This window comes from Lacerta agilis, chromosome 9 (genome assembly GCF_009819535.1).
Source record: "Lacerta agilis isolate rLacAgi1 chromosome 9, rLacAgi1.pri, whole genome shotgun sequence".
Classification (NCBI taxonomy): Eukaryota; Metazoa; Chordata; class Lepidosauria; order Squamata; family Lacertidae; genus Lacerta; species Lacerta agilis.
Window position 1 is genome coordinate 36,836,487 of NC_046320.1, and position 24,918 is coordinate 36,861,404.

Below are 24,918 nucleotides of genomic sequence, written 5' to 3' on the forward strand. Positions count from 1 at the left end.
ATAAAATTGGGTAAAAAAAAACATGCACATTGCTCTGACTTGAAGGAATGGCAAGATATACACGTCTTAAATAGAGTCTTAATGACATCGCATTGTCTAAGCGAACCAGCTTGTTTTCCTGTTATGATCACAATTAATCAGAGAAAGCCAGGTCTACTTTGCTAGCATCTGTAGAAAGCGTTAATGGTTTTACCTTTTTCCTCCTCTTTCATCAGAAGGACCATGTCTCATACATTCTATGAATGGAGATCTACTGAGGGCGTTAGAAGCACCTGAAAACTGTATGAAAGCAAAGCTTATCCAGGCATCAAGAGAGGGTCACTGTGTCATATACTATGACAATGGTCACTTCTGCGTATTCAGTGTCAATGGGAAACTGCAAGCAACTATGGAAACTGATGATAATATAAGGGTGAGCATTTTAAACTTCATTCCGTGTGCAGCATCTTCATAATTCCATATATTTGAAATCTTATACTTCAGTGTTTTCTCAGCAAGTGAGAAAAAAATAAAGAAGAATGAAGACACAAAACTTAGATGTGCCTTTCCCTGCTTATCTGTTTGCTTTGTAGTACGAAAGACCTTTAGAAAAACCAATTAAAACAGGAATGGGGAACGCCTTTGGCCTGGCAAGCCAGACTTTTCTCTCTCTCTCCCACAACCTGCAAGCCAACTCTGACAGGTGGGTGGGATCACCCACCTGTCACTCATCTGGTGTCATAATGATATCAGTTGGTTGGCAGGTGGGTTGTGTTGTCAAAGTGGACCCATGGGAGTAGGGGGAGATGCTCACCAAGCAGGATTGAACTCAGTGCAGGGAGTTCAATCCTCCTTTCTACAAGGTTCAGGTGTGCCAGCACGTTTGCTGCAAAGAAATCGCTGGCACACCTGAACCAAGCAGGATGGACCTTTTGGATCAGCTAGTGCATGGCGACCAGCGACATAACAAGCTGATTTCTTGTGTAGAGGAGAATCATGATCTAATTGTTTACAGATATGATTATATGGGGAAAGTGCCTGTAACTTGTTTCACATGTCTGCCTGCATTAAATGTATTATCAATTCATACTTTATACTTGCCATACTATTCATAATTCACAGCCAAGTGTTTGTGTTGGTGTTACCATAGCCCCCTGGTACATAGTGTTTTTACTTCCTTTTCCTACAATAACTGTGCTGATAACGTGTCGCTTTCCGTTGTGATTATGTTGTCAGCTAGACCAGTAAATCTGTAAAATATCTCACAATCCCTTGCTGGCTGAAACAATTTCTGTAGTGTTTGTCATTCCCAAGGTTTCAGGAGTGTCGCTTTATGCAATGGAAATTCTACTCTCTATAGGCCAGCATTACACACAAACCAAGCCATTATTTTCCCACAGCAGTCCCACTTGGATTTAGCCTTAAACAATCCAGTCTTTCCCCCAGAGCTTCTGTACTTTATCATGCTGCAAGGAACGCGGCAACAGGATGATTAAAATGAGAATGTTCAAAATGACTCTGCCCACAGGCACTGGAGTCCAACAGTTTCACATTCTGATGGTAGTAGAAAAATTGAGTGTGTTCAAATTGTTCATATATATATATATATATATATATATATATATATATATATATATATATGTGGGCTCAGTTTGCACAGCCTACAAAGTTGAAGCTTTCAGTTGTTCTATTCAGACAGTATAATCTTCTGATTTACTGTCTTGTATACAAGTACAAAAAAAGAAATGCTACCAAGAGAACTTTTAGGCAGTCTGGATATACTCAGGGCCTAATCAACACATTCCACCTGTTTTTGCTTTAAATATTGTATTGCTCAGTGGAACTTAGGCTAACAGCATATCACAGCAGATCTGCCTTGCAATGTTTAGATATCTTAATGAGTAACTTAAATCTAAGTCGGCAGGCCGTCCGGAGAACTAAAGTTATTCTATCCTAAACAAGGCCAGTATGCTATTCTGCCCAAAGGAACCAATTTATTTTTCTTTCCTGAGTCTGTTTTGAAAAGTGAAGTATCTAACTAGCTCTTGCTGCTTTATAGCAATGTTGTCATGCTGACAGGTCTGCTTTTTCAGAATAGTGGCCTCTCACAAATCGTGAGTTTTGAGACTGTTTGAGGGGAGTGCAAGTCAGAAACAAATGAACATGGAAGATTCCTTAAAATGTATGCTTTGGAAGATTATTTGCACATCTGAACTATATATTGGGGAAAAGTTGAGCTGTCATTAGGTTACCACTTAGTAGAAACCAAAGGTATTTTCATAGTGAGGCAACCTCTGAACTTTAAATTTTTGTATTATCTAGACCGCTTCTTGAGAACATCTTTTATATTCCAAATCCTGAGGGCAGTGTTGTGAAACTGAAACATTGACAGACTTGCCCCCACTCCCAAACCAACATATATATCAGTCTATCAATGTTTTCCCCCCCATTCCCATCTAGGTGACTCAGTAAAATGCCACATCTATTAGTAAAACTATAAATCCCATATTTTATTTAATCAAGAGCACAGAAATTTGCTAGATTCATTGGTTGTAGAAGAGTTCAAGATTAATGGCTTTAATTTGCCTTTTAATATAGCATTTCTCTGATAAAAAGCCTCCAGTATAACATTCAAGTGAACCATAACCATAAGGTTAATGGATTTTCATCAGATGAATTTTATAACTGTAGCAAATAATTATTTGTCATGGTCTTCACTGCAATTTCAAAAATACCCTAGGAGATTGCCATTTGTGAAATGAGCAAAAAATGGATATTGATTTTGCTTATAATGAATAATCTTTTTAGTAATTGTATTTGGTTTATTAGATAACGTGAGTGCAGCATTTTCTTTTAAACAATTTACTGCCTCAGCTTCATCATCCTTCCTGCTGTCTGCATTGTCATTTGTTCATGTATAATGTAGCTGATGTGCTTAGATTCTAAGGGCAAGTACAGTTTCTTTCTTAGGTGAAAAATTCGTAGCACGTCTTTGGGACTTGCAATAAGGAATAACAACTACCATGATAGGCAATTTAGCCATACTGCAGTATATACTGAGCTGAATGGTTTTGATTATTCTATTTTTAATGTTTATAGCAATTGTGGGAAAAGGTTTTATTTATGAAAAGCTAATGAAAAATATTAGAAGCTAAATTTAGAAGTTAGCAACTTCTAAAATTAATTAGAGTTAACTTAAAAGTTAAACATTTTTACTTTCAACTATTTAAAAGGTAAGTGAAAAAGAGTTAATGTTTAAAAGCTAAGTTGAACTGAAGAAGGTTCTCCGCACCGGGTCTGGGAGGGTGGGGCCCTGACTAACTCCAGCTACAAAAGCCGAGGCTGCTGAACAAACTATCGGACAAACTATTTTTGTTGCTGTTTTTGATATTATTTATATTAATCTTTTGTAACTTTTAGTTTTTTTATTTTATGTATTGTTTATAACTACTTTTGGTAGTAATTTTACTGCCCAATACAAACTTTTTGGTTTGTAATTATGTGATTTTCATGTAGTAAGCCACCTTGAACATGGTTTGAACTATGGGAAGGCGGCATACATAATAAGATGATGCATGATGTATAGCTCAGTCGGTAGAGCATGAGACTCAGAGTTATGGGTTTGAGCCCCATGTTGAACAGAAGATTCCTGCATTGCAGGTGGCTGAACTAGATAACCTTCATGGTTCCTTCTGACTCTGTGATTTTCAACTCATATCCCAAGGAAATAGATTCTTAACAGAGCACGAGGTGCTCCCATGTATGAGTGTGAGGCATTAGTACTCGACTGGCAGGGCTGACATCTACCCAAAAGAGAATGGCATGATGAAGGAGAAACCTATGCCAGTGTAGCTCCTGAAATGGTGCAGATAACGCTGCTTCTTTTAGCTCTATGATTATTCCCATCTGCTTGGAGATAGATATGAGACTGGCAAGGTTATGTTGCTGGCTGGAATGACTATGCTGTGTAATTTGAGGAGACTGAGTCCTCTGAAAGAGTGCATCAGTTTCCCATGCAATAACCTTTGCAGTTCGGCCTTGAAACTATGTGTTGACATTGTGCCCACATAATGCACCCACAATTTAACAAGCAAATATGTTAAAAGATTATCAATAGCAACTTTCAGCCTCCAGTTAACCTGTTGAAGGTTTTCTTTTCAGCACTCCCAACTATAAACAGGGAACAGTAAAAGTTACTCTGTGGATTTTATTTTATAGTGAGTAATATGGCTCATAAGAAAAATAAATGCTGCCATTGTCTGCAAGTTTGAGTTAAGTCCTCACTGTCCAAATAAGCAATAATTACAAAAATATTGACTTGTATATTTTGGAACAATTAATGGAAAGGTTGTGATCATGGTATTATGTGTTTTATCTGCTCTCTGTCTGTACCTGTATTTGCATTTGCATATCCTGCATTTGTAATGAAAGCATTCAGCCTTGTTGGATGATAATTAACACATGGAAGAAAGAACTGAATGATGAAAGTTGTTCTTTTAACAGAAGTCTCACCTTTTCTTTTTCTAGGCAATTCAACTGAGCCGGGATGGACAGTACCTCCTTACAGGAGGCGACAATGGGGTTGTTATGGTGTGGCAAGTGTGTGACCTCAAGCAACTTTTTGCCTACCCTGGTTGTGACGCTGGAATCCGATCCATGGCTCTTTCCTATGACCAAAGGTGAGTCTGTTTTGTGTTATTTGCTATTGATACCGCTTTGTACTGGCTTCATTCAGCACAGATCTTATATCAGAAAGAAAAGTAATAATAAAAAGTAACACTGAGAAAGCAAAAAGACTTACTAATTTATTTAGTGCATTTGTACCCTGTTTTTCAGCCAAAAAGGCTCCCAGAGCAGCTTACAATACAATCAAAACAGTCTTAGGAAGAAAAGAAAAAAACAACCCCAAAACAGCACAACAAATTTGGGGAAAGGGACAGGGAGGGAAGAGGAAAATAGAAATAAAAACCCAGGAACCAATTTCTAAAGAGTCGTTCCTATAATGACCATGTGACACAGTTCAGGGAACGCAGATACTTGATGGAAAGCTGATGAAATGAGCCCTTCTTCCCATCTCTCTCCCACTTAGGTAGCCTATTCAGTTTAATTTATTGTATATAATTTATTGTATATATGTTGTTCACAACGAACAACAAAGGGCAAAAAACAAGACATTCCGCTAAAATCACACAACATAAGTCTATAATTTACAACATTTTCCTTTCATTACAGTGCATTAACATAATGGAAATAAAGTTTCATAGCTGCCAGAGAAAATTTGGCTACCAGATATGTAGGTATTTTCAGCTAAGAGTTCAACTAGGAGGATCGATCTGAGGACCAATAGAGAATAGGATATATAAAAAGATAATTCTCTGGGCACTGTATATAAAGGGCAAATCAACAAATAGGGCATGCTATCCAACCTGACTGCGTCGATAAATGCATTTCTGTTCCATTTCTGCTATTCCAAAGTATCTCCCCTCTAAGTATGCCGAGGGCATCTGTTGAAGCTTAGGTTCAACAAAGGCCCTGCGTAACTCTGGAAAAGTGTTTCAAAGTAGTGAGGTCTTGAGTGGTTGCACTTGATTTGAGGGTACCAAATAGAGTAACGGGCAGTGATAATGGATACTCTGCCTTTGTTGGCGGCCTGGTTGAAGATTCAGTTTCTAAGATCATGAACTAAAAGATAGATATTTCTCCATTCAAAGATTGTAAGCCGTAATCTTGACACTTTTTTGCCCAAGCTCCTGTTCTTTATTGCTCCAACCAGCAGAGCTTCGTGAGAATATGGTCCTCAAAAGCATTTGGTCTATGAAAGTATCTAGCATAGTTTAGATCAATTCTGGTTGCTATCGAGAGACCCAACTCACCTCTAAGATGAGCCGACAGAGTCCCAGGTGAAAGCTCCAGTATCTGCCTCATAAATTTCCTTTGTAGAACTTCTAGTTCAGATTTGACATGTTCCACTGGGGCAGTCTGGTGGAATGCCTTCCCCCAGATGACAGTAGGCCTCATGGAGCTAGCCTTTTCACAGCTGGAGTGAGCTCTGCTTCCCAGCTCTCCCACTGCTGGAACAACTATCCCCATAAGAAGAAATGAGTGATCCATGCCATTCTGTTGGCTAATGTTGTACAGATAAGAGGTTTAGTTCCATTACAGCTGGGGTGGCCAAGATGGTGCCCTCCAGATGTTCAACTCCAATCCCCATCAGCCCCAGGCAGGATGGCCAGTGTTGAGGGATGATGGGAGTTGCACAGGTTTCCCAACCCAACTTAAACCAGTGCCAAGGTCGAGTGTGCTTCTTTGTCTGAAGCCTTTTCTCCCACTCATCCCAGCTGTGTACACCGACGATACCCAGTGGCAATCTGTGTAAGTTCCAGGCATTCTTTGCCATCATTCAGCTAAGTAGGCATGTGGCTTCCCTCCACCCTCAATTTTCCTCTGTCTTTTCTTCATAGGTGTATAATGACAGGCATGGCTTCTGGCAGCATAGTGCTTTTCTACAACGATTTCAACAGGTGGCATCATGAATACCAAACTAGGTACTGATGTTGAAACTTGCCGGATGGCATAGGTAGGACTACTGCTAGATGGAGACTTGAAGCATATGAGTCTTGCCTGGGTAGCTTGCCAGAGCCTCCATTCTTATAAATAATTAATATAACATCTGAATGTAACTTAAAATTTGCTGGGAGATGCTATTTTTTAAAGCTAATTGCTATTTTTGTAGACTTTGCTTTACTTTTGTGTGGGAAGGGGAAAGAAGCAGAAAATGGCTGCTGGGGTTCTGTAGCTTAAAAAGAAAATCTATATTTTTAGTCATAGTAAGTCTATTTTGATCCATGTATGGGGGGAGAGACCTAATTAAGATGGCTAAAATTCTTGTACTAGCTATATTATGAAACATGTTTCTCATGTCAATCTTTATAATATTAAGGAATATTTGATTAACAATGGAAGCTGGTTATAATACTGGTGTTTTAAACTGGGCTAACCCACACCACATTTTGTCTCTTGTACCTTTCCAATGATGATACTGTTTCAAGCACTGAATTTCTGGGAATCGAGAATATTTAAATTATGATAAATGTAATTTTGTTTCCATCAATGATCAAGCATGCTTCTAAGTCTGGAGAATTAGTTTTTTGATTATTTTTTTTAAGTTTGCCGTTTTTGTTGTGCAGTTGAAAAAGAAATCAGCAATAGAGTTGTTATATGAAATGCAAGTCTATACGTTTTCCTCCTCCCCTTCCTTTTAATGCATATCCAAAATGTGGATTGTTCCTCTATTAGCAAACTGCATAACTTTTAAAATCATGTGGAGAACTAAAGTACACTTCTGCTAGCTTCCTATAAGCTCTAGTAGGCTGCAAGTAGAAGATAATTCCAGCTCTGCCTACAGAATCTCTGGTGGCAAGAGCTTTAATTTCCATTGCAACATGGCTTGTGAGAGCAGTGCAGCACAAGCCATACCCAACACCATTTATGAAAATGAGGCATGTTTGCATCAGTCCTTGTCCAATCATGTTGAAAACCACAGAATAGCCCCCACCATCTTAGGTAATGAATTAAAAATTTATACTAAGGAACAATGTTATTTTGGTGTTGCATAAATTCTACTTTTTCTACAAGTTTGCTGTGCAGAATTCTGTGAAAATATTTGTGAAAGGGATTGCATTGTTTTGTAGGTCTGTATTGCATAAATTACTTTGTATGTTGTGCTTTATTAAGATTTGAAACTTACATTCCATATCTATATTGGTATATAATTTTCTTCAGCTGCTAACTTGAAGCAGTTTACATTGGTTCCCCCCCCCCCTAGCATTCAACTACTCTCTCTTTAAGGTAAAAGATCTGAAAGGGGAAAACTCAGTTTAGAAAAAATAATAAAAAGGCATTTGTAATTTATGTGTAATGAATTTTTTTCTTGCTAAGTGTTTTCAGTTCTATGAAGAAAGTCTTTAAAAAAAATTGCTACTGTAGTACTCACATTAAATTTCGAAAAGCTCCTTGGTGGCTGTAGCAGTGACTTGGAAGTGATTCACACTGGATTGGGGCTTTCTCCCAGGTAAGGATGCATATGATTGCAACCTCAATCTGAGTGTACAGAAGAAGGCCCAGTCTAATTTCAAAGCCTCTATTCCGATAATGTAAATGGCATGCAAGACAAAAGGAAATCAAGTTTAACACACACATCGGATAGACTTTCTACATTCTAAAAGAAAAATTACCACTGTTCTTTTCAAGAATGTTTATTGCAGATCTTACAGTTCTAAGGTAAAGGCTAATAGAAAATGATTCAGAATTGTTTAAAAGGAGCAAAGGGGAAATAAGCAAGAGTACATACAATACTGAAACAAGCATTAAGATAAAAGATCATTAAGATAAAAGATCCATCTACCTTGACTGCACATTTAGCATAACTGCTCCCAAATAGTTCCAGTTTTCCTGAAGTTATACAGTGGGCTAATGAAGAAAACACAAAACGGCCAAAGTATTCTGTGTCGTTGGCCAAGTAGATCATTGTTTTAGTTGGCTTGCTTTGAATATATGGCTCCATTTAGGTTATACGACATGCAAGCAGCCTTCTATTCCAGACAATTTGTGGTAGTGTTTAACAATGCCAGGAGGGAATTGGTGCAGAACCAACAACGGCTTAAAAATGCTTTGTTGACTGCAGTCTTCATACCAAAAAATAATAGGAGAAAAATGATTTGCCCGATGATTGCATTACTTTTGTATTCAATGCCACACAGTTTAAGTTCATGTTTTCTAAACTTTAGTTTCAATATTTTGAAAACAAGTCCCCTCACCCTGCACACATTCACTCAGGTTGTCTTTCAATATTGTACAGATTGCCCAGTAGGGCCAGTCTTGCCTTTCCAGAATAACTCTGGAACTGAACTTCATAAGGTTACACAAACGAATTACATCTTCTCAGTTGTTGACCCCTGGCATCTTTAATAAAGACCAGAGTTTGGTGGGCAAGGCCTTTTAGTGGTTCTTCCTATGTAGAAGTTTGTAAGTCAACATGTAATTACCACAAGAGCAGATCAATTCATTCACATCCCAAAATGTTCAAAATTATATTTAACACTAATTATTATTATTTTGAAAAAAGGAAGTCCAAATATAATGGTCAAAGTACTAAAAGCTAACATACATACTACCTACCTCTCTTTCAGACAGATGTGAACAAACTACAGTAGTGAGGGCATGTGAATAGTAGTGGATAAATTCCTGACCTAGCAATGGACTTCAGTAGAATTTGTCTCAAAATCCTGCAGTATCATCATGACATGATGAGACAGAGTGCGTAGAGAGTTTGAGTGGCTCAGAAGCAGCAGGAAATAAAGTTTTGAGCCCGACCACAGGAAGATCATGAGCTGCAGCATTTATCATAGTGGTTTGATCCACAGCAGCTTGGCCAGAGTCCTGACAGCGCTTGTTGCAGAAAATTTGTCTTTCTTTATCTAGAGCTGTGTTCTACAATAGAAATAAATGAGGGGGGGGGAGACTCACATCACTAAACCGTTACAACTCTCATATTCGACAGCACACAATAAACCCATCTTTTAATGCATGCATTAGTCTGAAGAAAAGGAGAAGTAACATTGGAAGGCTTTTGTAAATTTGTGGTTAGTGCGGATGGTTTCGGAGACTAGCTTCACACATGCATCACACCCAGCGCATTAGGAACAAGCACAGCACTGCATGAAAACAACATGCCATTGCAATGCCAGTGAGATAATTTTAATGAGCTGCTTTAAACACACACACACCCCGCAAAAAACCCCAAACAACTTCTCATTTGCAAGTCTGGTGAGAGAAAAACATGTACCATGTGTGGCCGGGGGTGGGGGGAAAGCATACCTGTTAAGCAGTCAGACCCAGATTTAGCTGTACTAGCAAGTAACTGGCAGCCCTGATGTAGATTTGCATCAAGGCACTTCTATGTGGATAAACATTAAATTGCAAGGGGACTAGGTATGTAGGTATCTAGGTATGTAATCATTACCAACATCGTTTTCTCATGTAGCTTAGGGCACATAGACCATAATTGGTTAACATGCTACCGGTATTAGGACAAGATATAAAAGTAACAGGAGTTTTTAATGCTACACTTATTTCTACTTCAAAGACTACGTATGCATGCTTGCAAAGATGTTGTGTTCTTCTACATACTATACTTTCCCCCCTTCATGTGAGCAGCTCCAACCACCCACAGGTTAAAGCTCAGATAGTCTCCACCAAATCCTGAAATCACAGTGGTGCAGAATGAGCAACAGGGATATCAGGAATGGCTACTGACCATGCCAGTGTTTGCACAGTAAACAAATTAGGCAGCACAAGAAGCTGGGGATAATTGAGAATACTTATACAGACAACACTGAATCCTATGAATACACCCTAAATCAATAAGGTAATAAGTAGGACACTCTGAAGACGTGGGTGGCGCTGTGGTCTAAACCACTGAGCCTAGGGCTTGCCGATCGAAAGGTCGGCGGTTTGAATCCCCATGGTGGGGTGAGCTCCCGTTGCTCAGTCCCAGCTCCTGCCCACCTAGCAGTTTGAAAGCACGTCAAAGTGTAAGTAGATAAATAGGTACCGTTCTGGTGGGAAGGTAAAAGGCATTACTGTGCGCTGCTCTGGTTTCGCCAGAAGCGTCTTAGTCACTGACCACATGACCCAGAAAAACTGTCTGCGAACAAATGTCGGCTCCCTCAGCCAGTAAAACGAGATGAACGCTGCATCCCCAGAGTCATTCGCGACTCGACTTGAGTTAAATCCATGCTTAGAGGAGAAATAATGCCACCACTCCACACAATGTGGAGCTATGGTTATCATCTAAGGAGGTCACCAGAACCTAGTTATAAAGCTTTTCATAAACTCTACCACTTCAGGCTTCTGATGCGGGAGTGGTTATTCCCACAACTAGAAGAATTCCTACACATTCATAACTAGCACATCAGGGTGAAGGCTAAGACGAATCTTTCCCTCATGATACACAAATTTTGTGTGACCATTGAGGTCCCAGATGAAATGGGGCGGGGGTGGGGAGATATTTCAAGCATACAATCTTGTCCCACACACTTGCAGCCTAAAATGGTACCACCTGGGAAAGCTTTCATTCTCACGAGTGTGTTAAACGCAAGCCTCAAAACACAAGTTTAGTTATTTCTCTCTGCTTTATGGGGGTGACCACAGAAATGCACATCCACGAGACCATGTTGGCAGTGGTAGTGATGCAGTTTGGGGGTTATGGATCAGTAATCCAACAAATAGCATCCTGGGAGAGCCGTTATCTTCCCTTTCTGCAGACAGCTCAAGTTCTACTTTAAAAAAGAATCTGCACCCAAAGACACAAGGACACAAAACATCATGCATGGCTGAAATGGAACAAATGGTGCAAACATATAAATGCAATGAAAGCTTGCCATGTGCCTCTTCTGCATCACTTAACAGACATCCCCACTTCAGACTGCTATCTGGTTACTTCTCCTTTTCTTTCAAACTAAAAAAAGAACATATTTTTAATGTAGCGAAAAAGCATCGTAATTAGTACATACCATTGCCTTGGACCTACTCAGAGGAAAGCAATGCAGGCATTGGGAGAGGAAGCAAAAGAAGAAAGCAAGGGACAGACACTAGACTTACTTGAAGCAGAACCAATAGTATTGCAACATTTATAAACGTAAAGAACCCTATTCTGAAATTAAAAGGTAGCACTAGAACTATTAATGCAATGGTTTTAATGCAATGATAGTCCCTACTCAGAATGTGCCCACTGAAATTAGTGGACCCAAGGTAGTCATTAGTCATGTCCATCTGTTTAAATGGGTCTACCCCGAGTCAGACTGACATTGGATACAACCCATTATATCTTAAGGTTCCAAGGGGGAAACAGCATATCGTATTTTTTAAAGATGCAATTTCATTCTTCTACCACATGAGGGCCATGTCTGCTTTAACTCAAAATCTCAGTGAAATAACTTTTGTGATGCAAAGCTGAAAATAAATTGGAATTAAGACAATTCTGTATACAGCAGAACACAGGAAATGAATGCTTGCTGAATAGATGTGAAGATGATTTTACCATATTCCCTAAATATGTATTTTCTTAGGGCTCAAGAACAAATAAAAATAGATACTAAAAGTAAAAAGCGAGGACGACTTTGTTATGGCATCTCTCCTCATCTCTGTTTGTCCCCTGTATGCTGTGATTTCTTATATAAATATACAGAAATGGCTCATTCACAGTAGACAATGGGACGAAGTTGCTAGAATACTAGCAATAGGTATTGCGGGGTCTGGAGGGATCATTGCATGTAACCGGGAAGCCCAAAAGAAAATGTGTGTCAGAATCAAAAACATATTCCCTTCTAGTTGTGTTCACCTCTGCAGTTGTGTGATAGAAAGTAATTTATGTATGCCTTCACCACCACTACAACCTCTCGTGGGAAGATGTGCAAGCTGTACATATGCTTCACCACACGGGAAATGCCAAATTCCTCTTACAAATCTTGCCACAGAAGCATGAACAGAAGAAATGCACTTCCCCTGCACTTCCTAGTAATGCACAAGCCAACCTGTGATTACAGGTTGGCTATTTAGTTCAGAAGAGGAGCCAAACAGGTAGGCTTTGAACATCTACGGAAATTATTGTATATGTTCTACACCTCACTACTAAAATCATCCTGGCTTTTTCCTTCCCATTTAATTAATGCAGCAAGTGACTATAGACAGCACTACACATCTCCATATTCTTCTCACTACCTTATACATATTTACTCAGTTGTATTGCAGCTTTAATCAGCAGGGAAGGAGAAAAGGCAAAGAAAACCTGTAAGTAGTGTTGGCAGTGTGTTTCACTGGCTAGAAACAAAACCATCAGGCCGGAGGATTAGAAAACTCCACACCAATAAGAAGCCAGAAACTGCATTATACTGGAGGCAAGCTTAAAGGCGTGCAAACTTGCGAGCAGCTAAGAGTTAGAATTTAAAATCACTCTGTTAAATAATATATTTTATACCAGGTTTCTGCTTCAGGTTTATCCACAAGTCTCAAAAATACAAAGTATGAAGTTCTGGGGCCCCTCAGACTGTCAAGTCAAACTGTCAAATGAAATGCAAGCAACAGCATCAGTCTAAATTATTTACCCTCTTCTACTGCTGTATTCCATTCTAAAATAAAATACGACTTTTTAAACTGTCATTCATAAGCTGATATAGACAGCTACAAATGTAAAATGACAGACAGTGCAATCTTATACTTCTTGCTTACCCACGATGTCAGGGTTTTACCTAGTGGTAAGTAAGTAAAGGGCTATAGGCTAACGCACCATCATAATTCTTTCCAGGAATCTTAGGATTTTCCCCAAACCTAAAATGACTTTGGTTTCCTACTGCATGACAATGTCTATTGGTGCTGCGTATCTGTGTAGCAGTGCAAACAAAAGCCGCTAACATAAAGTAGCATCTTTAAGAACATCATTGCCAGAATGCTGTATTTTATGACATAAAAATTCTTTAGAGCACAGGTGGAATAGCTGAAAGCTATCTGTGACTGAACACAAAGATAACAGATGACTTAAATAGGTCTGAACTGTTTGCTTAAAGTGAAATTACACAATCATAAAACAAAAAATATTAAACACTAAAAAAACGTCAACAGCTCCTTTTAAAGTGTTGTTCTTAAAAATGCACCCACAGCACGGGGAAAAACAGACACAACCAAAATTATTTGCTGCTCTTTTTCAATGGAAGGATTTCATAATGGCATTTCTGAGGGTGGGTGGTATGGGGGAGCTGGCAGGTGACTGATAGTATATTAGTCAAGTAATAAAAATGACGCATTTGCTTACCATGATGACAGAAACCCCTGCGGTTGGGTTATTCTGTTTTGGTAGTGTGTTGTTAAAGTGCTGCTTTAATTTACCTGTTACTTCAGCTTGCATATTATTTTCCTGGGAGGCATCATCCTTTGTAAAGAAATAAAGAGAACCACACTTTAGCATGCAGAAAAGCATTGCAGCCCCCCGCTCTTTCTTTCTTTCTTTCTTTGGAGTGGGATGACAAATTAGCCGGGACATGAAATAACCTGGACACAAACTCTTCCACAATATGAGCCTTCTGCACATAAAACCAAGAAGGAAAAATCTCTGGGCATGATATAACTGTAACTAAACAGTTCTAAATCCCAGTGGCTGCTAAGGACACAGATAAGCACTTTTTAGTTCTATGATGTTAATCCAATGCAAAGCTTATCTTTAGTTGCCTTCTGCCTCGTGATTGTATCAAAATTGATGGACTTCTGGAGAGCATCATGAATTTATGCTATGATAACATGCAGGCTATGGAAACATTCTCTACAGTATATGCTACTGCCACCCCTGGGCTCCTTTGAGAGGACAGGCAGGATATAAATAAAATAATTACAAAATGAAAGGTAACAAACTGTGATAACACAGTGGAACCAAGAATGTTCAGGGACTCAATGAAATCTGAACATATGGAGGAGGTCAGAGGCATGCAGGCAAGCCCTGCCCTTACCATCATGACATGCAATGCCCTCCCCTCATCAGAAAATTCAGCCTTTCCCATGTTGTAAAATGAAGGTTTACAGGGGTTTCTACTATACTTCAGGCAATCGAAAGTAGTTGCCCCTGCAGTGCTTCTCCATGCAGCCCGGCTTGCTGTCACCCACATTTGAGGTGTGTTTGGGTATTTGCCTGAACATGTGAATGCTCAAAGTAGTTTTGAAACCTGTACAGCGGTGGTAGAAAACCTGTGGCCTTCTGTATATTATTGATTTCCAACTCCCATCAGTCCCAGTCAGCATGCCTTGTGAGAGCTGTAGTTAAACAACATCTGGAAAACCACAGATTCCTCATGCCACTGCAATCATTCCAATGTAGGCAGAGAGATCAACAAAATCAGGCATCAGCTCCCAGGCTCCAGTGCTCTTTCACTACTTTTATACTGATAAACAGATTGTCCATTCTGGTTATGCATTGTGCAGACCAGAAATTGAGCCTCTTTCCCCTCCTCTCACCCAACATGTCACTGGCTGTGCTGATCAAGTAGCCAGCAACAAAAATGTCTCCTTCCACCAGAAAACTGACATGGAAGTACAATTCTGTCCTAATCACAACACTGATAGCAGGCCTGTACGCAGAGCTTGTCTGAGGCCTGGGGCAGGAGTCTTCTTAGAATGAAAACTCTAACAAAAAAGCAGCTGACTCCTGATTGGGGGGGGGGGGCCCTGGCCAGCTTAGCCCTCAGAGGCCTGGGGCAAGTGTACCTAAGCTGCCCTCCCCCTCTGCACAGGCCTGACTGAGAGAAACTTCAGTTGTTTTGAAAACAAGGGCCGCCAAGTACCCATGTGTCTTCTGAAGCCTTCAAATACAGACCATGCAACTACATGGAAGATCCTTTTGGGCATTAAAAAACAACAGCAGCAGCAGCACATGTCAGACTACGCAAGCGGCTTTGGAGTAACAGTGTAAAGGTAGAACTTAGCTAGCAGATGTGCCAAACTGCATTTCAGAAGATTAGGACTTAACACAGGGTGGGCTTCTTTAGAATTAATTTTGTATAAACATAAGAAAGTATTTACTCACTGACACCCAGGGGTGGTTTAGAATCTGAGCGGCTGTATATCGCGCTTCCACATTTACTTGTAGCATCAGACTAATTAACTCCTGTAAAGGGGGGGGGACATGAGGAAAGGAATGAGCACAATTTATAGTCGTATTAAAAATGGGAGACTGCTTTTGTCATGATTTTTGCTTTCTGTCTTCATGCCCACTAGACTCTGAGTTTACATTATCTTGGTAAGTAGCCTCTAATGAAGCAAGTAAGTATGTGTCCCAATTAAGATTTTTCTTCAGCAGCTTTATTTCTGGCTGTGCAGAAGCAAGGAAGTGCACAGATGATGGGGGAAGGATGCTAAGCAGACCACAAAAGGAAGTCTCAAGTGCATCCTCACCTTCCTTTTAAAAGCATATTAACGGCTGTGGTTACACTCTAAAATGGGGAAGCACTCATCCCACAAAGCTGTAGCAAGAGGACTGTGTCAGAAGTTAGCCAAATTTTTGAGATAAGAGAATTACACCAGGAATTCCTTCCTGGGAGGCAAAGCCCATGATATTCACAGCAACACGTTCCATCTAAAAATCACACGGCCATTGACTGCACACACTGGAGGTGGTGGAGGTGGAATTGCTTTTGGCTAGGAACAAATATTGCTGTTTCACTGCTGCAGAATTCATTATTCTTACAATATAGGCCCGTGCCCAAAGGAAGGGGTCCTGATCCCCTGCAGCAAATGAAAAGCATATTTTTTCTTATTTAGAAAATAGGAGTCTAGTACCTGTATTTCATTTTACTTTACAAAAGTGGAAACAAAAATGGGAACATTTCAACTGTGCCATAAATCAAAACAGGCATGAAACGTGAACTTAATTACATTCTCCTAAGGTCACATGATTACAGTCAATTATTGCCCACATCTAGGCATAACTATTCTACTGACCTATTCTACAGACCTTTGATATGGATATGTTCATACTCTGATTCAGCAGAGCATCTGTCAGCAGGTTACCCAAAATCTATTTATTTGTCCAATAATTTTCAAGTATGAAACTCCACCACTCATTTTACTTTCAGAAAAGAATGTGAACTTGAGTAAACAATCACTTCACTGAACTGGTCCCACTGCAGTGGCTGATGTTTTTATATTCAAATGAAAGAATAGCTGTCAAGCTAGCTGCATTACCATGGAAGCATCTATTGAAACTATTTGTCTTGGTCTGTTCTCCCAGCAATGGCTCTGGTGTCTTTCGTACTCTGCAACCAGTTTGGGTAGCAAAGACAGTTAGCTGGGCATTATGAGAAATACTTTCATAGCTTCAACTTTAATATCATTAATACAGCCTAATACCTTAGCAGAGTCCGTGATATTATCCCAGTATGGAGAGGGAAATTCTAGCTTTCCAACCAAGATCTGATCAAAGAGGTCTTCTTGCACATTGTTCTCACTGTGGATCAAAACCAAGCAAAAAAGGCATGTCAATTTAAAAATCATTTATGAAAGCTAAATAAAAACAAAGTTATTTTCATTTATTTTTATTGATTAGTTCAGAATTTACAAACTGCTCTCTGTTCAGAGAACACCCAAGAATAAATATAATACACTGTTCAGCAGAATATAAATAGAGATCATTTACAAACAATTAGTCAGATCTGCATCACTCTCAGGGGTGGAGCGAGGGGGGCCGCCCCTGGTACCGCCCTGGGGGAGGGTGACACTCCCTGGCCCACCCCTCGCCTCCATGCCACGGCTCCACCGCCTAGGGAGCCCAGCGGCGAAAAAAGCACTGAAGGGGGGGAAGGAGAGCAAAGGATTGGTATACTGATTTACGGAAGCTGCTTTGCTCACCAGAACTGATTACCTCTTCTTATTGGCATGTCCCATGGCAGAGGTGGCTAACTTGTGGTCCTCTGGATGTTGCTGGACTTGAACTCCCATCAGTCAGAGCCAGCATGGCCAATGAACAGTGATGATAGGAACTGTCAACAACATCTGGATGGCCACAAGTTGCCCACTCCTGCCCTACAGGATGTGAGCAAAAATTTCATTTTTTGTTTTAGCTCCGATCAGTGAACTATGCTGGGTGGGCTATGGATACCTTTCATGAGGATAAGGACCATTTCTGCAAAAGGAGTTTAGAGATGAGTCAAGATGTAAGAAGGAAATGTTCATGAAATGTAAGAAAGGAGAAATCAATAAGGAAGTGTGACCAAGACAATCAAGGGTCTGGAAGCAAAGCCTTATGAGGAACGATTGATGACATTGGGTATGTTTAACCTGGTAAACATGGGACACAGGTGGCGCTGTGGCCTAAACCACAGAGCCTAGGGGCTTGCCAATCAGAAGGTTGGCGGTTCGAATCCCTGTAATGGGGTGAGATCCCGTTGTTTGGTCCCAGCTCTTGTCCACCTAGCGGTTCAAAAGCATGTCAAAATGCAAGTAGATAAATAGGTACTGCTCCGGCGGGAAGGTAAACGGCGTTTCCGTGCGCTGCTGTGGCTCACCAGAAGCGGCTTAGTCATGCTGGCCACATGGCCCGGAAGCTGTCTGTGGTCAAACGCTGGCTCCCTCGGCTAGTAAAGCGAGATGAACGCCACAACCCCAGAGTCGTCCGTAGCTGGACCTAACAGTCAGGGGTACCTTTACCTAACCTGGTAAACAGGCAACTTAAAGGAGATATGATATCCATCTTCAAATATCTAAAGGGCTGTCACATGGTGGATAGAGCAAGCTTGTTTTCTCCTACTCCAGAGACAAGGACCCAGACCAAAAGATTCCAGAAAGAAGATTCCGACTAAACATGAAGTAGAATTTTCTGACGGTAAGAGCTGTTTGATAGTGGAACACTGGAACAGACTCCCATGGGAGGTGGTGGAATCTCCTTCCTTGGAGGTTTTACAGCAGAGGTTGAATGGCCATCTGTCATGGATGCTTTAGTTGAGATTCTTTCATTGTAAGGAGAGGCACTGGTGATCCTCAGAGTCCTTTCCAACTCTACAATTCTATGATTCTAATATGAATTTTTTTGCACTCCTGGAAGCCCCTATATTTGATGAATATATGAACTGGCTCAAGAAGTCCACCTACCTTGAACACCAAAAGGTTTGTAATAAATGAAAACTGGGAATCTAAAGACATCAGATATGTGAATGTTCAAACAGCATATGCTGATTATAGTTATAAATCCAAGTTCTAACACTAGAGGGCAAGCTCTGCATGCTTAATACAACAGATGGGTTCCAAAGAAAGAGACTCAAGGACAAGGTGACAAAGATGCTGGGAAGCTTGCCTGCCTACCTTTGACAAACAATATAGCCTATTCATTTCTTCCTGTAATGAATATTGCTCTTCTTTCTGAATATTCTGATGTCAGATAAACTGAACACATTACACTTAATAGAATAATGAAGGAAGGAAGGAAGGAAGGAAGGAAGGAAGGAAGGAAGGAAGGAAGGGAGATATATGGCCTGTGAAATATGAGAGAAGAAACTGTATTTATAATATTTATAATTTAAAGATTGAAAGTGATGTAGCGTAGGGAGAAACAGATCATCCATTTTAAATGTCACTTCATACTACTTACCTACGAAATGGTGGAAACCCACATAACAGTATGAAAGTGATGACACCTGCAGCCCAAATGTCGACCTTTAAGCCATAACTGTAAAAAAGGGGGGGGAATGACACCTTTAAGATACTTCCTCTATATGCACTACAAGATTCTGCACAGGAGGTTTTCAGGTTTATACAAATTTACTTGTTCGTGCCATTTTAATTTCTAATTTTAGCAGCACACTAACAGCAAATTTTCACTCAAAGCTAGCCATTGACCTAGAAGTAAGTAAAGATCAGGCTGATACTAATTTGTTCATATTCTGCTACCAGATATTATTATATAGAATACATGTCCATATTATTATAGGGAATATAATAAAATGTCTATTGTCTGTATCTCAGATACTCAAAATCATGGTATTCCATATATTATCCAATGTGAAAAGAATATTTGGCTTTGTTCAGATGTAATGTCAAATGATGGTTTGGTGTCCACAAACTCTTTTCTTCCTATCCCTCCTCCTCTCACATCTTCAGCTTGATTAGTAACTTGTGGGGTTTTGCCAAAGTTTTCCATTTCAGCTGAAGCCTATGGCTTCCGTTTTATCAGAAGACTATGGCTTCTGCAGGCCTCGGAAAAAACCCAAGGTTTTTACAATAGTCTGGTAAAACACCTGAATCAAGCCTATATAAACACATATCAAACATTAGTTGTACTTAGAGTAGACCTACCGAAATCAGCGGACATTGCTAACTTAGGTCTATAAATTTCCATGTGTCTACTCCAAGTAAAACTTAGTTGGATACAACCCACTGATTTCAAATAGATTTTCTGTTCAGACAACTGTACACAACCACTCTATAACTATTCTTAAAACATATTAAAAGGCACGCGCACACTTTCTTTTACCAAGCACAATAATAAGAAACCCAATTTTAAATAATGCATGTTCACCCTGTCTCTGCAATGATTTCAGGAGCTACGTATGTTGGTGTGCCACAGACTGTATAGAGGGGTCCTTCAACCACAGTGGCTAGTCCAAAGTCTCCTAGTTTCAGCGATTTTGTCCCATCTGGATACTCACAAACCTGGGGTGGAGGAGTGAAGGGAGGAGAAAACAGAGAAGGAATAATAATAACTCGTTAGTGGAGAAACATAGGGACTATACCTTACAGGATTGTTGCTAAGAATTATTGCATGCAAAGTGTATTGAGGGGGAAAGTGCAATATAAATGCTACCCAGCCCTATGCAAGCAGATAAACACATTCAAGTGGAAAAATGCATTCTAATGTTCATCAATAGGTGGCAACAAGTTTGTAGAAAGCAAGTGATATAAATACTTAAGACCTAATAGCAATAATATTGTAGTAGACAAGAATGAGACAGACACTGGTATTGGCATACGAAGGTTACCATTTTATTTAAACCTGAATTCATGTCAATCAAATCCAAAACCAGTAAGACAATAAAACAGGAACCTAAGCAGTTAACCCCCCCCCCCAATGTATTGGCCTGGCTTTCCATGCTGCTCTCGCCTGAGTGCCCTCGGGAAAACCCTGTGCTGAGTCCCATGAGTCAGTAAAAGCAGGTTCCCCCCGTGCAGTTGCCCCCACATTGCAGGGCAGTTAGCAACCAGGGCTATGTGACTGTTTACAAGCACCTCCCATTGCAACTCTATGTTGGCGCCCTGTCCCGTGGCTAGTTTGTTAGGACACTCGTCCTTTCACCCCAAACATGCCCACACACATTCTCTCATGCACACATGCACTATTTCACCCACCATCAAACTTGTGACAAAAAAAATATTCTGTCCAGAACAATGGGCTGCTATATATTATCCTTTAAAGCGGAAACTCCAAGGAAAGTGAAAAAGATGCTTCTTCCCAGCCAATCTAGATGGCATGGGGGGGGGGAATCTTTCATGGCCCTCAGAGCAATCAGTTATCACCTGGGCTAACTCAAAAGCCAAGGGAGGGAGGATGGGTCACTCAGTCTAAGTGAGACTGAGATGTGTGCTGAGCCTTAATACATTGCAAACATATCGGACTCTTATCTTCAATGCACCATTATCAAGTAATTTTAATAGGTGACTGTAAAAGGAAATCAATTGTGGTTTTTTGTGGAGAGTCTCAATTAGAAACAACGGGTGGGTGGAATTAGCAAAGTCTGTGGATAAGTCTAATTAAAGCAGCTGCCTACTTAAGCATGTAAATAGTCTAACAGTCAAATTTGGTTACAAAATTGATGACTAAGAATCAAATGGTGAGGAAGATATTCTGAAGGAAGTGTTAGAAGGCCTTACAGAGCTTGTGGTTCTTATATTACTTCTGAGCTAGACTGTCAGGGAACTCTTTGAAGAAGTAAAAAATAGTACATAAAACAATTGGCGTATAGTTCCAATGGGCATATCACAGATCAACTACATCTCTAAAATATGCCTGTTTAATTGCCCAGTGTGCCTTCTTTCTTAGTTAGCAACATAATAAACATATACTTCTAAGCAGCTCTCTGCAAGAGATGCTTTTCCTGACTTGGTCTCTTCAGATGTTTTGGACTATGTCTCTGACCATTCGCCATGATCATTGGGGTTGAATTCAGAAACTTCAGGAGGGCACCAGGTTGCAAAAAGCTAGCTTATGTATTGAAAAATCTCCCTAGCTCTGTGTGTTATATAGAAAGATTGCTAAAACTATTCCTTTGAGTCATGGCAAAATATGAATGACTTTGCTTTGTTGAAAAACTTCAGAAATTCTGATAGTGCAAATAGATAGAGATAATCATGCAGGTGCAACAGAGACAACAGCGTGATGTTGCTGCTAAAAAAAGCTAATGCTATTCTAGGCTGCATCAACAGAAGTATAGTGTTCAAATCAAGGGAAGTAATAGCCCTGCTCTATTCTGTCTTGGTCAGACCACACCTAGAGTACTGTGTCCTGTTCTGGGCACCACAATTTAAGAAGGATGTTGACAAGCTGCAACATGTGCAGAAGGGTGTGGAAACTATTGGCATTTACCCAGGGTTCATGTTTCCTTCTGGAAATGAGGCACAGAGGAGACTGTGGTGTCTTTATGATATATGGTTAATTTACACATATATACAACCTGAGCCTACGATGGAGGGGTTTCCTTCATCAACAAAACTGACAAATTCAAAGCTAGATAGCTCAGTTGGTTAGAACATGGTGCTTTTAATGTCATGGTCACAGGTTCGATCCCCGTATGGGACAACTGCATATTCCTACATTGCAGGGGTTTGGATTACCAGTAGATTATCCTTAGGGTCCTTTCCAACTCTACGCTTCTACCTCAAAAGGGTCTTGTTTCGCACATAGTCATGGCCTTGGATTCAAGCAGAAATAAGCAATGACACCCTCCCACCCTCCCTCCCTCCCTCCCTCCCTCTCTCTGCCTTCCCAGCCTGCAGCTTTTTAAATCCAGCTTCTAGCTCATATAACTTCCTAAATTCTCTAAACTCTGGCTTTATCTGTTGAGGGAGGGGCCCCCCACCCAGTTGTCATCTCACATGAGCTCCTTGAGCCCCTTTGATTCTTGCAATGGCCCATCACCCAGGCTAGCCTTGATTGGTTAGCTTTTAACTCTTGCTGGTTCCAGGGATTAGAAGTCTGGCACCCATCTTAACACCCCAAACACCCCAAACCTTGATAAAATTCTAACACTTAATGGATTGAGAAATTTAGAGGGGTCTGACACTCTCAAACTCATGACAATGCCCTTTTCCCATATAACAGGACATTCTCCCAAGATCCAAAGACCCCTGCTAAAACAGCTACAGTAACTAAACAATGTTTACTTAGCTTTAGAAGATTAGTTTAAACTTTTTAATGCATATTTTAAAGATGAATTCTTATAGGAATAATTCTTATAATTCCATGGATGTTTGATTTATGTTGCAATTTATGTATAGCTGAATTATATCATATCATTTTATTGGGCGAGTTCTTATTGTTGATTTCTCTGATTGTTTATCACTCTTGGGAACAATTATTAGCAGAAAGGCTTTTTCATTAAATAAACAAAAATGTAATGCATTGTAGTACCTCACAGCCATAACAGAAAGTCTCATGATTCCCAACAAAACATTACATATAACATCCATTATTTTATATGCATATAGCAATGAAGAACTGGTAAAATTGAATGCAAATCAGACAAGTGGCTGACATTATATCTAGCAACTAAATGTATTTCAATGATGAGAAATAATTTACATTGAGAACTATTATGTCATTCCAACCTGCAAATCAATGCCAATCATGGCATCTGTCAAGTAATCTCTTTAGGCTTTCTAAGTGAAAAGTGCATCTGTGCCTATTTATACCTGATTTGATTACTAATGAGAGCTTAAAGTGTCAGATTAGCCCGAGAGCTTCAACTCACTTAAGTGTCTGATGTCATTGTTATTATTTTAAAGCAGACAGGATCAACAATCGTGAATCACTGCCTGTACCTTGCATGTTGAACTGAGTGCTTGCATGTTGCTATTTCCACACAGAGAAACAAATCAAGAATAAGCATTAAAATGTTCACATTAAATTTGCTTTAAGTTATTATTAAGGATATTTTTGTACTGGAAACATTATTAAAGAGATAAAATACTTCACAAAATAGATACTGGTTTTACCAGTTTCACTATTCATATATGAAAACTTGCTTACAAAAAAGGTCTGCCTGTCTGTCTGTCTCTCTCTCTCTCCACCTGTATCTCTCTCCTAATATCCCTCATCTGGCAAAACAAAATAGAAATCCCTTATGTATGATATAGTCTAATGTCTGGATTTAATGTCAAGTCATTCCCGAGTTTGTTGGAATCTCTACCAGTGATTCCATCCCCTAAACATAGCTTTGCTCAGGGTGGTTCCAACTGTGGAAAGAGAAAGGAAGGCATGTCCCCTGATTTCCCTTTCCCTGTCCTACATCCAGCATTCCCCAACCCCCCCCCCCCAGAGCAGATTTATTTGTTAGAGAACAAGTCCCATTAAAACCAGCTTCCTTTCAAGCAAACCTGCTTAGGACTGCACTGTCAGCTAATTTGCTACTTATTTGCTAAAAAAAACACACCTTATTGAATTTGGAGGAAGAGAATTTAAAGGAAATATGTGCAAGAAATAGCACTTTGAGATTTGTTTGTGTTCAAGTCCCACTTTATTACTTCAGCCGCCAGGCAAGCACTAAGGTTTTTTTTTAAGTTACAGGTGGGTAGCCGTGTTGGTCTGCCATAGTCAAAACAAAATAAAAATTTCTTTCCAGTAGCACCTTAGAGACCAACTAAATTTGTTCTTGGTATGAGCTTTCGTGTGCATGCACACGAAAGCTCATACCAAGAACAAACTTAGTTGGTCTCTAAGGTGCTACTGGAAAGATTTTTTTTTTAAGTGCATTTATTAGAAATGCTATCAAATCAAATGTATGTCTTTGTGTAGGGAGATTCACATGGTGCCTTCTGATATGGTTTCAAATGTTTTTAACGTGTGGGAAGTGGAAGCATTAACACAGATCTTCTCATGTTTTGGATTAGGTTGCATGTCAAGGACCCGATCCCTCCCCCGGAGAAATAAGACACAAGAGACCATATGTAAGGTTCAAATGGGAAATAAATGGCCACAACTTTATTGGTTACGGATGTTGAGCAGTATTGGCTTAGGCATTGGATCAGCCGACTATATCAGACTCCAGTATGTCGTGCTGGCAGTCCGGGAAGGGTTAACCACGGATGGATGAGCCCCTGCTGCTGCACATCAGCGGAAAACAAGAGGCCGAGCCCTGG

At 40.0% G+C, this 24,918-nt stretch overlaps 2 protein-coding genes across 11 annotated transcripts in view; one reads left to right on the forward strand and one right to left on the reverse strand.

Annotated features, from left to right (window-relative positions):
• Positions 1-7,890, forward strand: part of LRBA (LPS responsive beige-like anchor protein) — a 321,418-nt gene extending 313,528 nt beyond the window's left edge. For 4 of the 5 annotated variants that reach the window (XM_033160146.1, XM_033160148.1, XM_033160147.1 and 1 more), the window contains exons 49-51: positions 216-412; positions 4,507-4,658; positions 6,441-7,890. In XM_033160146.1, coding sequence (XP_033016037.1) covers positions 216-412; positions 4,507-4,658; positions 6,441-6,531 — 440 coding nt within the window. In that variant the 3' untranslated portion in view covers positions 6,532-7,890. The remainder of the gene's footprint in view (positions 1-215; positions 413-4,506; positions 4,659-6,440) is intronic. The other variant, XM_033160150.1, reaches the window with a different exon arrangement.
• A 328-nt stretch (positions 7,891-8,218) lies between these two features.
• DCLK2 (doublecortin like kinase 2) overlaps positions 8,219-24,918 on the reverse strand; it is a 73,724-nt gene continuing 57,024 nt past the window's right edge. For 2 of the 6 annotated variants that reach the window (XR_004427323.1, XR_004427322.1), the window contains 7 exons: positions 20,087-20,220; positions 19,160-19,237; positions 16,927-17,023; positions 15,605-15,685; positions 13,847-13,963; positions 13,016-13,097; positions 9,334-9,468 (listed from right to left, as the gene is read on the reverse strand). Coding sequence is in view for 4 of the 6 variants with exons in the window: in XM_033160153.1 (XP_033016044.1) it covers positions 9,256-9,468; positions 13,847-13,963; positions 15,605-15,685; positions 16,927-17,023; positions 19,160-19,237; positions 20,087-20,220 (720 nt within the window). In the remaining 2 variants the exon portion in view is untranslated. Of the gene's footprint in view, positions 9,469-11,420; positions 11,498-11,552; positions 11,566-13,015; positions 13,098-13,846; positions 13,964-15,604; positions 15,686-16,926; positions 17,024-19,159; positions 19,238-20,086; positions 20,221-24,918 lie in introns of all 6 variants that reach the window. The other 4 variants (XM_033160153.1, XM_033160152.1, XM_033160154.1 and 1 more) reach the window with 3 other exon arrangements.